Genomic DNA, 17,525 nt, shown 5'->3' on the forward strand with positions numbered 1-17,525 from the left:
TCCAAAAAGAAACGAGTCCTCGATTCCGAGGCGTTGGGAATCGGTTCCATCAAGAGGAACCGACTCTTCTTTCTGAGTCTTTTTCAGTTCAACGAAGCTTACGAAGAAGTCTCTCAGACGGAAGCCTACATCTGACAACGGCTGCACACATTTACATTTATGAAAATAAACAGAGAGAAAACGAGTCGGTACTGATCAAATTAATTTTATGATGTAGCCTTCCGTTTCAGATGCACAATTCACCAAAGCAAATTGTTAATATTGTGCAAAGTATACAAAATAAATTTCATCATTCAGCGAAACTGCACATTTATTTTAGACACGCCATGTCTTATTTAAATCGTGCAATAAACGCATGTCCCTGCAGAGCTGACACGGCTAAAGCTGACTAAACTACAATTTTCGTATCATCACTTTTTTTTCTTTTCTTTTTTTTTTTTTTTTTTTTACAAACAAGCTTCATATTATAAGAAGGATACATTATACGACATATCCTACAGTCATGATGGTGAGATCAGGTTCCTTCTATCTAAAAAAACAAGAATTGGAAAAGAATCGAAAACAACAGTAAGGAATCGATTCAGGACCAGGAATCATAGCCAGGAATTGGAATTGGAATCGATTCCAAAAATTGTTGAATCGGACGGGACGCCGCTTCGAGTGACGTCATCGCGCACGCGTCACGTGAACAGCATTTACTGATTTACACAAAGAACGCCATACACAGAGCTCATAATTCAACATTTATTCAACAAACAACATTTTAAGTTTAGTTAAATAGGATGCAGCCGCGCTCTGGATTACCAGAGGGCGGAGTTACACAGCTGAACAGCCAATCGCAGCACAGGTTGACACGTGACAGGTCGCTGTGACGTCGTTTGTTTACTGCTGAGCTGAAATGGACTCATTTATTTACGTGTTTACACTAAATCCATCGATAAAAGCAGTGATTTCGTGTGAATACGACACTAACCGCCAATACAGTTCTCACATTTTGATAAAATGATTCAAACCCCTTCCCCATTTTCAATACAATAGGGGAAAAATTGAAGAGTAAAATAAAAGAAAACAGAAGAGTGCCATTTAACTGCAGATGGTTGACCCCAGACAGTAGAACTCATGTAATATTGCTCACTTTCTAGTTAGGTAATTTGAGGGATTTACAATATTATTATTATTAATTTGTCTCAGAATTATTCATATTTGTGTAAATTTTTATGTAAAATGAGAACACTATGAAATGAAATGTCATGATGTTCTCACTATAACCACCAGATGGCAGCAGAGGATCATTTACCATTTCCACTTGGTAACAGCTCTTTTCACGTTTTGCTTTTGGCTTTGGATTTTGAAGTTGCAAGTTTTCTATATGAATCACACAAATAACCTATTTTAAACTGAAAACACTTAAAGCACTGTTTTTTTTATGATGATACACAGGGTTATTATTTGATTCATGTTTCCATCAAGGGGTGAGACCCAGCGACCGATCTGAAGTATCCAGATAGAAATGTGTTACTCGTTTTCAATGAGAAAGTGCCCAAGCAACATTGCTGGAAAAAAAGTCCATGTGTATCATCAGCCTTAGGCAACAACGTCAAATATTGAATGACTTCATGACTTACAATGAAAAAAATAAATAAATAATAGATTGCTATTTTCTGTTAGTTCACTTGTGCATTGCTGTATTTTAATACATTGTTTTTCTTTCCATTTGTCTCTTCTGTTCTGCGCCCGGAGCGTTTCTCTCCTCTGTTCATTGTGTTCATGTGACAGTAATGTGTTAAAGGATGAGCGGTTTAATGTAAATGTAAATACAAAAACTTGAAAATATTTACATGCATATATTTATGTTCATATAAATTTACATTTATTTAATATATAAATATATATAAACATATTTTTCTTAAATGTATACATGCATGCGTGTAGTCATATATACATAATAAATATACACAGCACACAGATTTAGCAAACAGAAATTTTATTATGATAGAGAGTTTTTGACAGACAATGATATGTATTCGTTTACATACGGTAAGAACATTTGGAGGAAGAGAACATAGTTCTGTGTTAGTGCTTTGGCAACATTATGTGTAAACACTCTTGATCAGACTGAGAGGAGAAGACTGTGTGTGTGTGTGTGTGTGTGTGTGTGTGTGCGGTGCGCTGACAGAAGATTAGAGAGCAGCTGTGGTTTCCTCCAGTGTCTGCAGCAGAAGGTCGTAGAGAGGTTTGCTGAGGGTTTGATACCCAGCCGCCGTCAGATGCAGGAAGTCAAACATGTCATGTTTTGAGATGCTTCCGTCTGATTGGACGAACTCGGCGCTGACGTCCAGAAACTGAACCGGACCGAGCTGCGAAACCGACGAGCGCAATAACTCATTCACCGCCGCATTCTTCTCTCGCAGTGGGTTCTGATGCTCTCCACGAGGAAGAAGACCCTGAGAACAACACACAGAGAGAGAGTGTGTGTGAGAGAGAGAGTGTGTGTGAGTGTGTCTGTGTGTGAGTGTGTGTACCAGCACGATGATCTTGGCTCGAGGGAGCTGTGAGATGAGGATCTGTGTGATGGCCATCACTCCTCCTGACACCTGCTCCGCTGTGTGCTGGTGATTATTGGTGCCGACCCACAGAACCACCACCTGGGGGCGACACACACACTTTACAGTCTGCTGCTCGTGATGTCACTTCCTGTGCTCTGCGCTCGCACCTTCGGCTGGATGTTCTGCAGCTCTCCGTTCTGGATCCTCCAGAGAACGTTGCAGGTCGTGTCTCCGGCCAGACCGAAGTTAAGCGCGTGCAGCGGAGAGAAGAGATCCTTCCAGACCTGAGAGAGCAGAAGTCATCTTCATCATCATCATCATCATCATCATCATCAGACAGATTAATAGAGAGACTTGTTTTACCTCGTGTTGCTGCATCAGCTGAACCATGGAGTCTCCGATAAACAGCACTTCTGGTTCTGCGTCCTTACACTCCTGCACAAAGCGCTCATGCTGAAACACACACACACACACACAAACCTGAGGATCAGGTGCAAAAACTGAGTTCTGATGAAGCTAATGTGTGTTGCAGGTGTTCAGCTGCAGGTTTACCTGTGAGATCCAGCGCGCATCACCCTGGACATCCTGCACCGGGAGCGGCTGAGCGGCAGGGTTCATCCTACACACACACACACACACTTGTGTATAAAGCTTTGTGGAGTCCTAATGTCCCCACAAAGATAGTAAAATAAAGCAATTAGGCCCAAGTTCCCCACAAAGTAGTATATTTTTGTTTATAAAGCAGATAGTTCCAGTCCTTGATTGGCTGAGACGCGTTCGAAGCTGTTGGAAATTACTCTACAAACACACACCTTTGTTTACTTCTGTGTACTTTACAACTTTTTTTGTTGCAACCACGCAAACTGATTCTGAGGAACTACATTGTTTGGTGGAAGAATACTGTTGTATTAATATCATTACACTTTATTTGCTCTGTTTTATTCTGTGAAACCTTACTATGTATATGGAATAACCGTTGTATAAAAGCAATTATCCCCGTGAAGCTGTGTTTTACAGTGAACTCTGCTTCACATCGTGCCTGACAACCTCAACTGTTATTAAATCAATGTAATCCACAGCTTCTTGGGGTTTTATTGCTTTAATTTGTGGTCCAGGGACACACAGAAGAATGTTTCTGACAGGTTTAGTTGAGGACACCTAATGTCCAGCGATTTCTTCATCTTGATTGCACAGATCCTATTAAAACTGAACTGAGCTGAATGATGACATCACTGAATTCAATGATGATAACTCCTGCGATCACTAGAGAAGAATATTTCTGACTCACTCCTGTGTGCTGAAGCGCTCCTCCACAGATCTCTGTCAGTGTTTGTGTGTCTGACTGCTGTTTTGTGTTTAATTCACAGCTAGGCTCACTTCCGCGTTAAGCCGGAACCGCCGTCTGCTGTTGCTGACGCCCCGCCTCTTCCGCTGACGTCAGCACACAACACTGATCACGAGAGAGAGAGAGACAGCAGCAGTGTATGTGCGTGTGTTACACAAATCCTGTAGATGCTTCGCGAATTAATCAATATAAAGCATCAGACACTGAATCAGCTTAAATTCATACTGAAATGATGATCGGTCACTCATATGGCTTCTTTAACGTCATAATATCTATCTATCTATCTATCTATCTATCTATCTATCTATCTGTGCATGTTTATTTGTACTGTACAATAAAAGCTATAAAACAGCTATCATGAGGGAGAGATGCGCATGCTCGGAGTCTAAGGCTCGTTCACGAGGAAGTGCGCATTCACGCTTCTCTCATTCCTGTCTCCGAGCGCGTTTCCGGTTGGGGGGGGGGGTTACGAGGGGGAACTTCTTGTTGTCATGACAACAGTTTCTCCGGCGAACACAGCAGCGGAGGATCTGAAGAATACAATAAACAGACGCGCGGAGCGCGCTCACGCCCCGTCGCCAGGCGACCGATACACGTGCTCGCGCGTGCAATGAAGTCATCGTGACGCTATAGGTTGCCACGGAGACAGCCCTGAGAGCGCGCTGCGCAAAGGGGCGGCGCTCGCGTCCTGACGCACGGCGGGGGCGTGTCCCGAGAGCGCGCCGCGCGTCCCCGCTTGTTGTTCCCGCAGAGAGGGCAGAAGATGGCGGCCGTGTCGAGCGGGGCTGCTGCCGCCGCCGGGATTCCGCTCCCGCACCGCGAGCGAGCGCTCCCCAACGCGCCGCGCGTCAGCCGCCCGCCCCCCGCGCGCGTCGGATACTACGAGATGGAACGGACCATCGGGAAGGGCAACTTCGCCGTAGTCAAACTCGCCACGCACATGATCACCAGAGCCAAGGTGAGCGACGCTAGCGACGCTGCGTCAGACGCGCCGCGATCTCTCACTCTCATACATACACACACACACACACACACACTAACATATACACACACATCGCTGCGGCCTGCGCTCGCTCCTCGTTCGAGCGCGTGCGCGCGCGCCTCTGTGAAAATTGTGTATGGTTGCGCGCGCGCGCGTGTGTTGCGTTGCTTATGGATTGTATACGCGTGTAGATTGTGTGTGTGTGTGTATAAATGTGGGTTGGTTAACTATAATCCATGTAGCATTATTGCAGCAGTGATGCTGCTGTGGGAGGAGAGAGATAGAGAGGGATAGATAGACAGAAAGAGGGATATTAAGATTAACAAGAAGAGAAATGTCCCTAACAGAGAGGAATAGACAGATGAATGTATAGACCTGGAGAGATGGATATATAAATGTATCAGCAGAGGAACAGACAAATGTGTCAACGGCGGTATAGACAGATACATGTGTAGGCATGGAGGGATAGACAGATATGTATCGACAGAGGAACGGACATAAATGTATAAAACAGTGTTTCCCAAACCTGTCCTGGAGGACCCCAGGGGTCTCCCCAATCAGACACACCCAGTCTCTACAGTCAGGTGGATAGGGGGTCAGGTTTGGGAAGCACTGGTATAGACAGACAGGGGTAGACAGATTAATGTGTAAGGGGCTTCCGCAACGGAGGAACCTTTCATAATTCCTAGAACTATTGGCAGAAGTACCCATTTTTTTATGTGTATTCGCATCGCAGGAACTAGGAACGGTTTTAGTTCTAGGAACTGTTTCGGGGAACTAAATTAGCTCCTACTTCAGAGTAGGGTCTAAAACAGTTCTATGGGACAGACCAGTGACGTAAGTGTACGCTGATCGGGCAAACGCATACGAAACACTGGCTAACCGGCATTTAAACAAAGCCATGTTCTTCTATCACAAAACCAAAAAACACACAGCAAGACCAGCTCAGATCATGGTGTTTGTTGTCATTCACCGGTGTTGATGTTTGTAAATGCCATGAATAAAGATGCTGCTGTCGTCCGCTTTAAAGTTCCTGCCTTGAATGCATCCAGGAAAACAGCCGTTTATCAATAGACAGGTCTAGACACATAAATGTATACACATAGGTTACGTTTACATGCACAATTTTTGGTTAAATCGGACTGAATTAATTCCGATTGATGAATCTGATTGTAGTGTTTACATGAACGCTAAATAAAGTGATTGGGTTGATGTGCAAGTTTTGACATTCGCACACTGCACAAATATAGAATTCATCACTGTTTGCACAGAATAACCACTCTCCTACATGGTCTCTATTTATTTTTAATAGCAGAATTAATATTAATCAGTTTACATATAAGCTGTGCTGCTTATATTTATTGTGCTAAAAATCCACCCAAAACAGGCTCCAGTGGATGAGTATCTTGAGTGTTCTGCTCCACTTCACAGTTGCTGAGTGAAAAGAGAGTTTTACACTTTATTCAAAAGGAGGAGGCTCTCATTCCACTTCATACATCATTACGTTATTTCTGCCTCGTTGCACATGCGCAGTCCTTTCAGTTTCGTGGTTCAATCCGAATGAGTGTTTACATACACTCTCAATCATATTAGAAGAGTAATAAACCACCCCCTTCCATCCCATCGCAAATTTCATTCCGATTGAGCTCGGTTGGACTGATTAACGGGACTACTAGGCTTTTCAGTCCGATTGAACGATTGATTACAAATGGATTATTTGGTTTGAATGTAAATGTAGCCATAGAGGTCTAGACAGATACATTTATTGACAGAGAGGAATAGACAGATAAATTTATTGACTGATTGGGATAGATGGATAAATTTATCAACAGGGATAGACGGATAAATGTATCGACAGAGTGGTCTAGACGGATAAATGTATCGACAGAGTGGTCTAGACGGATAAATGTATCGACAGAGATGGATAGACGGATAAATGTATCAACAGAGGGATAGACGGATAAATGTATCGACAGAGTGGTCTAGACGGATAAATGTATCGACAGAGATGGATAGACAGGTAAATGTATCGACAGAGGGATAGACAGGTAAATGTATCGACAGAGGGATAGACAGATAAATGTATCGACAGAGAGGGATAGAAGGATAAATGTATCGACAGAGAGGGATAGACGGGTAAATGTATCCACAGAGTGGTCTAGACGAATAAATGTATCGACAGAGAGGGATAGACGGATAAATGTATCGACACAAGTGATAGACAGATAAATGTATTGACAGTGATGGATAGATGGATAAATGTATCGACAGAGTGGTCTAGACGGATAAATGTATCGACAGAGTGGTCTAGACGGATAAATGTATCGACAGAGGGATAGACGGATAAGTGTATCGACAGAGTGGTCTAGACGAATAAATGTATCGACAGTGATGGATAGATGGATAAATGTATCGACAGTGAGGGATAGACGGATAAATGTATCGACAGAGAGGGATAGACGGATTAATGTATCGACAGAGTGGTCTAGACGAATAAATGTATCGACAGAAGGATAGACAGATAAATGTATTGACAGTGATGGATAGATGGATATATGTATCGACCGAGAGGGATAGACGGATAAATGTATCGACACAAGGGATAGACAGATAAATGTATTGACAGTGATGGATAGATGGATAAATGTATCGACAGAGTGGTCTAGACGGATAAATGTATCGACAGAGTGGTCTAGACGGATAAATGTATCGACAGAGGGATAGACGGATAAGTGTATCGACAGAGTGGTCTAGACAGATAAGTGTATCGACAGAGAGGGATAGACGGATAAATGTATCGACAGAGAGGGATAGACTGATAAATGTATCGACAGAGAGGGATAGACGGATAAATGTATCAACAGAGTGGTCTAGACGGAAAAGTGTATCGACAGAGTGGTCTAGACGGAGAAATGTATCGACAGAGTGGTCTAGACGGATAAATGTATCGACAGAGTGGTCTAGACGGAAAAGTGTATCGACAGAGTGGTCTAGACGGATAAATGTATCGACAGAGTGGTCTAGACGGATAAATGTATCGACAGAGTGGTCTAGACGGATAAATGTATCGACAGAGTGGTCTAGACGGAAAAGTGTATCGACAGAGTGGTCTAGACGGATAAATGTATCGACAGAGTGGTCTAGACGGATAAATGTATCGACAGAGTGGTCTAGACAGATAAGTGTATCGACAGAGAGGGATAGACGGAAAAGTGTATCGACAGAGTGGTCTAGACGGATAAATGTATCGACAGAGGGATAGACGGATAAGTGTATCCACAGAGTGGTCTAGACGAATAAATGTATCGACAGTGATGGATAGATGGATAAATGTATCGACAGTGAGGGATAGACGGATAAATGTATCGACAGAGAGGGATAGACGGATTAATGTATCGACAGAGTGGTCTGGACGAATAAATGTATCGACAGAAGGATAGACAGATAAATGTATTGACAGTGATGGATAGATGGATATATGTATCGACCGAGAGGGATAGACGGATAAATGTATCGACACAAGGGATAGACAGATAAATGTATTGACAGTGATGGATAGATGGATAAATGTATTGACAGAGTGGTCTAGACGGATAAATGTATCGACAGAGTGGTCTAGACGGATAAATGTATCGACAGAGGGATAGACGGATAAGTGTATCGACAGAGTGGTCTAGACAGATAAGTGTATCGACAGAGAGGGATAGACGGATAAATGTATCGACAGAGAGGGATAGACTGATAAATGTATCGACAGAGAGGGATAGACGGATAAATGTATCAACAGAGTGGTCTAGACGGATAAATGTATCGACAGAGAGGGATAGACTGATAAATGTATCGACCGAGAGGGATAGACGGATAAATGTATCGACACAAGGGATAGACAGATAAATGTATTGACAGTGATGGATAGATGGATAAATGTATCGACAGAGTGGTCTAGACGGATAAATGTATCGACAGAGTGGTCTAGATGGATAAATGTATCGACAGAGGGATAGACGGATAAGTGTATCGACAGAGTGGTCTAGACAGATAAGTGTATCGACAGAGAGGGATAGACGGATAAATGTATCGACAGAGAGGGATAGACTGATAAATGTATCGACAGAGAGGGATAGACGGATAAATGTATCGACAGAGTGGTCTAGACAGATAAGTGTATCGACAGAGAGGGATAGACGGAAAAGTGTATCGACAGAGTGGTCTAGACGAATAAATGTATCGACAGTGATGGATAGATGGATAAATGTATCGACAGTGAGGGATAGACGGATAAATGTATCAACAGAGTGGTCTAGACGGATAAATGTATCAACAGAGGGATAGACGGATAAGTGTATCCACAGAGTGGTCTAGACGAATAAATGTATCGACAGTGATGGATAGATGGATAAATGTATCGACAGTGAGGGATAGACGGATAAATGTATCGACAGAGAGGGATAGACGGATTAATGTATCGACAGAGTGGTCTGGACGAATAAATGTATCGACAGAAGGATAGACAGATAAATGTATTGACAGTGATGGATAGATGGATATATGTATCGACCGAGAGGGATAGACGGATAAATGTATCGACACAAGGGATAGACAGATAAATGTATTGACAGTGATGGATAGATGGATAAATGTATCGACAGAGTGGTCTAGACGGATAAATGTATCGACAGAGTGGTCTAGACGGATAAATGTATCGACAGAGGGATAGACGGATAAGTGTATCGACAGAGTGGTCTAGACAGATAAGTGTATCGACAGAGAGGGATAGACGGATAAATGTATCGACAGAGAGGGATAGACGGATAAATGTATCAACAGAGTGGTCTAGACAGATAAGTGTATCGACAGAGAGGGATAGACGGATAAATGTATCGACAGAGGGATAGACGGATAAGTGTATCGACAGAGTGGTCTAGACAGATAAGTGTATCGACAGAGAGGGATAGACGGATAAATGTATCGACAGAGAGGGATAGATGGATAAATGTATCGACAGAGAGGGATAGACGGATAAATGTATCGACAGAGAGGGATAGACGGATAAATGTATCGACAGAGAGGGATAGACGGATATATTGAGTGAGATCGTTATACACGTCTCGTCAGTAAAGTGGTTCTGTGATCAGTAGTTAATCTCAATCACATGCTTTCAGATGAAGCAGCATTTACACAAATTTCACTGAGAAGCTACGTAAAAAAATTGCAGATGATATAATAGAACGATTATGGAATCTAAGAAATCGTTAGCGATAATGAAAGTTGTTTGCGTAGCTTCTCAGTGAACTCAGGCTCTGTGTAGTGAATCCTTCTGAGAGATGATGTGGCTTCTCACACAGAATAAGGCATGCTATATATTTAATAGTATTCTAAGCAGTGATAAAGGCATTGCATTATTAATTAATATTTTCATAATAAATATAATAAGAACTCTGGATCAATGAAAGCAGTTTAATCTTCTGTATATTCAGCTGGTGCAGTAGGGATTCCTGAGGTTCTTCTGCGGGGTGCCTTCAGATGGAGGTTTACTGAAAGACACGCACGACGATCAGCTTCTGTCTCATCGCGATTGTGATTTATCGTGCAGCCCTAACAGAGAGGGCTAGCCGTGTTAGGGTTTGTGTGTCTGATCAGTGATGATTCTCACTCCTGTGAAGATGTTTTGATGTGTGTTCATTATAATCTGGAGTGTTTAGCGCTGATCTTTGTTCGTGTGTGTGTTTGTACAGTGTAGGTGTCATGTGGGCAGCTGTGTGCTCCACTAATGCTGGATCTTCTGTGTGTGTTTGGGGTCAGATCTCTCGTTTACTGGAGTGATGTGAGTGTGTGTGTACGAGTGTGTGTGTCCTGGTTTGTCCCGGATCACTGCAGGTCAGGGTCAGGTTTCCTCCAGGTTTAACTCATCTTAACGGCTCTGATCGGCCGGGACAGAGCGGGACGTCAGCACAGGGCTTGTGTTCCTCATGATGCTCAGTGTGAAACACACACACACTCGAGCGACTGAGCCGATAACACAGCGTCACACACTGAATGCATGCGTGTGAATGTGAGAAACGCATTGGTTTGGGGTTGTTGTCCTCGGCTGATAACGCTGTGTGTTTGATTAGCCGTGTGTGGTTGTTAAATCTGCTGATGTCAGTGGACACACACTGGTTTAGAGTTAATATTGTGCGTAATATCTTCACATCATCTCAACAATAGTGTTATGTAATATCAGCCACACTGATCTCTAGATATCAGTGTCCTCTGAAAACCTGAGCGTGTTGAGTTCTGTGTGTGTGTGTGTGTGTGTGTGATGTTTCACTCCACAGCCGTTTCCCACAATGCACTGCAGCAGTAAATGTTCACTGCAGAAACAGTGGGATGATAGTTTACAAGTGTCAAATATTATAGTTTTAAAATGTGGGCACACAGAGCTGAAACCTCATCTAGAACATCGGCCTCTTAGTTCAGCCTACTTGTTTATTTATCTTGTAAACAAAAATTTTCAAATGTAAATAATTTGTTAATCTTTTGTAGATAATTTTCAGTGCAGCACTTAGCACATGAATGGGTTTATGAATGATTTACACACATTTGACTTGAAAGAGACTCACTGTATACACACACACCTCATAATTCACAGTTCATACACAAAATTCAAACCTGAATATGAAATGTGAATCATGATTAAAAACTTCAGGGATCGCTTTTCATATTGCATTATCATATCACATTTTGAGTAACAGATTGTGGATCGTTTTTTTGGCCTTTTATTATTTCCCAGACAAAATGCTTCACATTCCTTTGTGTAATTGAAATGTCATGATAAAACTAACATGAAATTTTAAAACAAATCCCAAATGAAATAAATACATAATACAAATAAATCTCTTCATATTAACAGACTAATGCTTTGGATATGTTTTTTATTTTTTCATTTTAAATCATAAGCAACCACTGCATTGTAATCCAAACAAAGATGCTAAATAAGTTATTTAGATTGATATATGTTGTATAGCTTATATAATAAATTATAGATTGTATAATGTCAAAGTTTGAAGTAAGAACAGAATGGTCTGATTGGATCTTTGTGAATGAGACGCAGTTGTCTCTCTCTGACAGCAGGGGGCGCTTCTGGAGCAGCAGGTGTTTATAGGCTGCTGCCCCTTTAAGACTGAATGAACAGATCCAGTATAATGATGCACGGGAGATTTCTTTCTCCACTGTTTACGTTCACTTTATACACAACCGACTGTGTTTATGAAATTTCTTGCTGAGACTGTTATTTTGAGATCATTTTGTTTATGTGTTCATTTAGAAGCAAGAATACGCGAAAGAGGAATCAATGCTGTGTACGCAAATTGTCTGAAATGAATGAGCTGGGAATGAGTGCGCGCAGCTGTGAATGTACGCAAATGTTTTAAAACACTTGATGTTTAAATCAACAAGACTTAGAAACAAGTGCAAACGATCAACTACGATCCTTTTTACTCCTACAAGTGAGTGAACAACGTGAATCAAGGAAGGAAATTTATACCTAAATTATAGATATAATTCGGTGTGATTACAGTATAGTACTGTATGTGAGTGAGTGTGTGTGTGTGTGTGTGTGTGTGTGTGTGTGTGTTCAGCAGTGACGTGTGTGTGCTCAGATGCTCAGCTGTGTAAGCCAATTAACATGCTGAGACCTGAATCTCTCTCTCTCTCTCTCTCTCTCTCTCTCTCTCTCTCTCTCTCTCTCTCTCTCTCTCTCTCTCTCTCTCTCTGTCTCTCTCTCTCTCTCTCTCTGTCTCTCTCTCTCTCTGTGTGTCCGTGTCTTAATCCAGGCTGATGTCAGATAACAGGTGTTCTCTGTGTGTGTGTGTGTGTGTGTGTGTGTGTGTGTGTGTGATGGTCAGTTATAGTACTTTCTTGAACATGACCAGCTTATTTTTCCTCTCAAATGAAATGAAAAACAATATAAATATGTTTTTTGGCATTGTTGGAATAATGACAGTTAAGCACTTTCTCCTCTAATATTTCATTAGTGTAATGCAAATCAAATCTCATTCTGATTACTGTAATGCATCATGAAGATCTGAGTTCGTGTGATTCTCGTGATTAATAACGCTGATCATCATTAAGGAGTAATTATTCAGTGACAGTGCAGTGAACACACTGTGTTCAAGTCTCTTCTGCTCAACAAGAATGCATTTATATGATCCGAAGTACAGTAAAAACTGTTTAATATTATTACAGTGTAAAAGGTAATTTTCTGTGTGAATCTGTGTTAAAGTGTAATTTATTTCTGTGATGCTCCGCTGTATTTTCATCATCATTCCTCCAGTCTTCAGTGTCACATGATCTTCAGAAATCAGAATAATATGATGATTTACTGCTCAAGACACATTTCTGATTATTATCAGTGTTGAAAACAATTAATATTTTTGTGGAAACTGTGATTTATTTAATTTTTCATGATTCACAGATCAATATTTAAGTTCAAAAGAACATCATTTATTTAAAGCAGAAATCTGTAACATTATAAATGATCAGGTTAATGCATGCTTGACGAATTAAAGTATTCATTTCTTTAAAAAACCTACTGAACACACATTTGAACAGTAGAGTAACATGATGTATAATATTTCACAATTAAAATATATATAATGTAAAAAATAACTTCTAACTACTATAGTGCATTAATAAAAATAAAAAGTGACAGTCATGAAGTTTGGGGTTAAATGTGCTGAACTGTCATGACATAAATAAAGCGCTGAGAGTTTGATGCTGAGATGAGTGTGTGCTGCTCTCTGAGATGAGAGTTTCTGCTGATACCGTCTCGTGTGAGAGTGTGTGTGTGTGTGTGTGTGTTTTGATGATATTCTGAGGTGTTGAGTGTGTCACACTGACGTCAGAGCGAAGCGTCTGCGGTGCAAACATGCAGCGGTGCACACCAGTGTGTGTGTGTGTGTGTGTGTGTGTGTGATTCTCTCTGCTGGCTTCTTCTGTGTGCAGGAAACAGGCGCTTACTCAGCACAACACACACACACACACACACACACACCAATAATCCCTGTGTGCTGCATGCTGAATCATGTTCCTGTGCTTCCTTTCTCTGTCCCGTCCACTCGGATAGTGAGAGTGTGTGAGCGTGTGTGTGTGTTTGTGAGAGTGTGTAAGTGTGTGTGTGTGTGTGTGTGTGTATGTGTGTGTGTAAGGCTCACAAGCTGCTCTTTTGTAGTAACGCATGGTTTTGAATGTGATGTGAGAGACTGATCTGTCAGTAACTCTGCAGTGAAAAATACTTCTGAAACATTTATTAATCTAATTTCAACATTTACAAGTACAGTATTCAAATCCAAATTAGATATGAGATAAAAATTTAAAGTTGTATTATTATTAACATTACAAAAGATTGGGAAATACTGTAACAAAAATATTGCTCGTTGTTAGTTCGTGCATTAATGATCTCATTGTGAAGTGTTTCCGATCACTCCATCAATGGTTTGTTTGACCGTATTTCAGTATCCTTTCCTTTTTCTTCTTACAGTCGAATGCTTAGCCTTTCAAAATACACTTCATTTGATGTTGTGTGTGAATGCGGGCGAACGACGTGTGCTCTAAAAAGTGTCATCCTTGTCCAGAGACTGATAACAAAATATTTTTTAACTCTTTTGAAACGAAGCTGAGCTGTCTCATACGGTCTCGTTCACAAGCACTTCATTATGAGCATCTGTTGTTGTTGCAATTTCAACTTTTTTGTTGTTGTTCTTGTTCTGTAGTTTAATTTTCTACTGTGAAACAAGGCCCAGGATAGTGTTGCCACCTTGTGGATAATCTGATTACTGCAGAATTACTTCAGTGCACATGTGCGACTTGCACGTACAAAGAACGCAATGTTACAAAAATCGGGTGGAACCCGTACTTTTCTGATGACGACATTGGCTTCACGTGCACTGTACGCTGTTCCTCAAGTACGCATAAAATGTGAAGAATACTTCGAGCTTTGGGATTAATACAATAACAACGTGCTACAAAACAGAAAAAAAAATTGTGTTTTTGAAAGATTTCATACAACAACAAAGAATTGTCGAAACAATCCCTGTTTACACGGATCTGCGTGAATTTTTTTTTTTTTAGGCTTTTGTGAAGATAGACTGCTTTGAAATCTGTTTTAAAAAAAGAACATCGGTGTTTAAATGAATGTCCAAAATGCTTTAAAAGTTTTCCATTTTTAATTGAAAACTGTGCTGTGTAAACATGCCTTCAGTTTGATTCTGTGAAAACTTTGCGTGATGATTATAAAATAATTGTTTTTTGAAGAAAACCTTATATGTTCACAATAATTGTGTACAGTGTGTTTTATATATGATGTAATTGTCTGTTGAAGTGTGATTGTGTATAATGCAGTGGATAAATAAACAACATTGATACTGTTAAATGACACTCTCTAACACACACACACACACACTATTAGATGGTTTTTGTGTGTCTGTGATGTTTGTGTAGCTGCTGCTGGTTTCCTCATTTTGGACCCATTTGCATGAGCAAGAACTTGCTGTTCTCCACTGCTGCGATCAGTGTGTGTGTGTGTGTGTGTGTGTGTGTCCAGATGTTTTCAGGACGCACAGGGTCAGCTGGAGTCTGATTGCATCACTGTAGCTGGATCGGATCCAGTGATATTAATAGAAGCACATGCTTAAAATACACACACACACACTCGGTGTGCGTCAGTGTTACTGGAACAGTCGCTGCTGTCTGCTTCTTCTCCATCTGATTAGACATAAAACACAATCCACCCATCTGATTTCACACACTCATATCTGCACATCTGTTGAATTTAACATGAATTCATTCATATATGCTTTTTGATCATAATGTTGCTTGGTAGCTGTAAACAGCCTATTTATGCTAATGAAGTACATTAGCGTTACGTGCTGATATTGTTGTGATCTGTCTCTCAGGTTGCGATAAAGATCGTGGATAAGACTCAGCTGGACGATGAGAATCTGAAGAAGATCTTCCGGGAGGTTCAGATCATGAAGATGCTCCGACATCCTCACATCATCCGTCTGTACCAGGTCCCGCCCCCTCCCTCACGCTCGCAGCTGATTGGTCTGTGGTCTGTGTTCGGTTGAGTGTGATTGGCTGAGTCTGTGTGTGTGTGCAGGTGATGGAGACGGAGCGGCTGATCTATCTGGTGACCGAGTACGCCAGCGGAGGAGAGATCTTCGGTGAGACAGGACTTCAGAAGAATCAGTTCACCAGAACAGTGTTGAACGTCTCTGAGGTGTTTCTCCTCCTGTGTGTTTCTCAGATCACCTCGTGGCTCACGGACGGATGGCGGAGAAAGACGCGCGGCGGAAGTTCAAGCAGATCGTAGCGGCGGTTTATTTCTGTCACTGCAGGAACATCGTCCACAGAGACCTGAAGGCAGAAAACCTGCTGCTGGACCACAATCTCAACATCAAGATCGCAGGTGTGTGTGTATGTAAAATAATTTGTATGTGTGTGTGTGTGTGTGTGTGTGTGTGTGTGTGTGTCTTTTTGTGTTACTCACTCACTCTCGTACACACAGACTCACTCACACTCACTCTCGCACACCTGCAGACTTACTCTTGCACACTTACAGACTCTCGTACACTCAGTCTCGCACACTCACACGGACTCACACTCATAGACTCACTCACAGACTCTTGTACACAGACTAACACTTGCACACTTAGACTCACTCTCACACTTACAGACTCACTCTCGCACAGTTACAGACTCACTCTTATACACACAGACTCACTCTCGCACACTCACACAGACTCACACACATACACAGACTCACTCTCGTACACAGACTCACACTCGCACACTTAGATTCACACTCGCACACTTAGATTCACACTCGCACACTTAGATTCACACTCGCACACTTAGATTCACACTCGCACACTAAGACTCACTCTCGCACACTCACACAGACTCACTCTCGCACACTCACACAGACTCACTCTCATACACACCATCTCACTCACAGACTCACTCACACTCACAGACTCACTCTCGTACAGACTCACACTCGCACACTTAGACTCACTCTCGCAGACACAGACTCACTCTCGCACACTCACAGACTCACTCTCATACACACCATCTCACTCACAGACTCACTCTCACACTTGCAGACTCACTCTCGCACACTCACAGACTCACACTCATACACAGACTCACTCACAGACTCACTCTCATACACACCATCTCACTCACAGACTCACTCTTATACAAACAGACTCACTCTCGCACACTCACAGACTCACACTCATACACAGACTCACTCACAGACTCACTCTCGTACACAGATTCACACTCGCACACTTAGACTCACACTCGCACACTTAGACTCACTCTCGCACATACAGACTTACTCTCGCACACTCACTCTCGCACTTTCACATACACTCACACTCATACACACAGACTCACTCATAAACTCACTCTCGCACACTTACAGACTCTCTCGTACACACAGACTCAAAGACTTGCTCTCACACACTTGCAGACTCACTCTCAAACACACACACACACAGGTACACACAGACTCACTCACAAGCTCACTCTTGCACACTTGCAGACTCACTCTCGCACACTTACTCGTACAGACAGACTCACTATGATACGTATGTGTGTGTGT

The 17,525-nt window shown here is 41.8% G+C and overlaps 3 protein-coding genes across 9 annotated transcripts in view; 1 reads left to right on the forward strand and 2 right to left on the reverse strand.

Moving 5' to 3' along the window:
- Positions 1–10, reverse strand: part of LOC127972655 (SID1 transmembrane family member 2) — an 11,152-nt gene extending 11,142 nt beyond the window's left edge. For 2 of the 4 annotated variants that reach the window (XM_052576331.1, XM_052576330.1), the window contains exon 1: positions 1–10. This exon is cut by the window's left edge and continues 197 nt beyond it. The gene's annotated coding sequence lies outside the window, so the exon portion shown is untranslated. The other 2 variants (XM_052576333.1, XM_052576332.1) reach the window with 1 other exon arrangement.
- Positions 11–1,967: 1,957 nt separating this feature from the next.
- Positions 1,968–3,999, reverse strand: LOC127972159 (platelet-activating factor acetylhydrolase IB subunit alpha2). Its single transcript, XM_052575480.1, has 6 exons — positions 3,835–3,999; positions 3,099–3,165; positions 2,910–2,999; positions 2,714–2,830; positions 2,523–2,645; positions 1,968–2,444 (listed from the first exon to the last, which is right to left on the reverse strand). The coding sequence occupies exons 2-6, from the start codon at positions 3,162–3,164 to the stop codon at positions 2,181–2,183; spliced, it is 660 nt and encodes a 219-aa protein (XP_052431440.1). The 5' UTR covers position 3,165; positions 3,835–3,999; the 3' UTR covers positions 1,968–2,180.
- A 570-nt stretch (positions 4,000–4,569) lies between these two features.
- The window catches only part of LOC127972167 (serine/threonine-protein kinase SIK3 homolog), a 34,411-nt gene continuing 21,455 nt past the window's right edge, over positions 4,570–17,525 (forward strand). For 3 of the 4 annotated variants that reach the window (XM_052575492.1, XM_052575494.1, XM_052575495.1), the window contains exons 1-4: positions 4,620–4,849; positions 15,808–15,924; positions 16,014–16,077; positions 16,161–16,322. In XM_052575492.1, the coding sequence (XP_052431452.1) occupies positions 4,655–4,849; positions 15,808–15,924; positions 16,014–16,077; positions 16,161–16,322 (538 nt within the window). In that variant the 5' untranslated portion in view covers positions 4,620–4,654. Of the gene's footprint in view, positions 4,850–15,807; positions 15,925–16,013; positions 16,078–16,160; positions 16,323–17,525 lie in introns of all 4 variants that reach the window. The other variant, XM_052575493.1, reaches the window with a different exon arrangement.

Source organism: Carassius gibelio, chromosome B15 (genome assembly GCF_023724105.1).
Source record: "Carassius gibelio isolate Cgi1373 ecotype wild population from Czech Republic chromosome B15, carGib1.2-hapl.c, whole genome shotgun sequence".
In the NCBI taxonomy this organism is placed as follows: Eukaryota; Metazoa; Chordata; class Actinopteri; order Cypriniformes; family Cyprinidae; genus Carassius; species Carassius gibelio.

What these genes read in the sequence shown, in the direction of transcription:
- LOC127972159 (XM_052575480.1), bottom strand. Translation starts at nt 3,164, where the DNA reads ATGAACCCTGCCGCTCAGCCGCTCCCGGTGCAGGATGTCCAGGGTGAT. An exon ending in AGCTGATGCAGCAACACGAG is followed by an intron (nt 2,831 to 2,909) that starts GTAAAACAAGTC and finishes CTGCTCTCTCAG; the next exon opens with GTCTGGAAGGATCTCTTCTC. An exon ending in TGCAGAACATCCAGCCGAAG is followed by an intron (nt 2,646 to 2,713) that starts GTGCGAGCGCAG and finishes TGTCGCCCCCAG; the next exon opens with GTGGTGGTTCTGTGGGTCGG.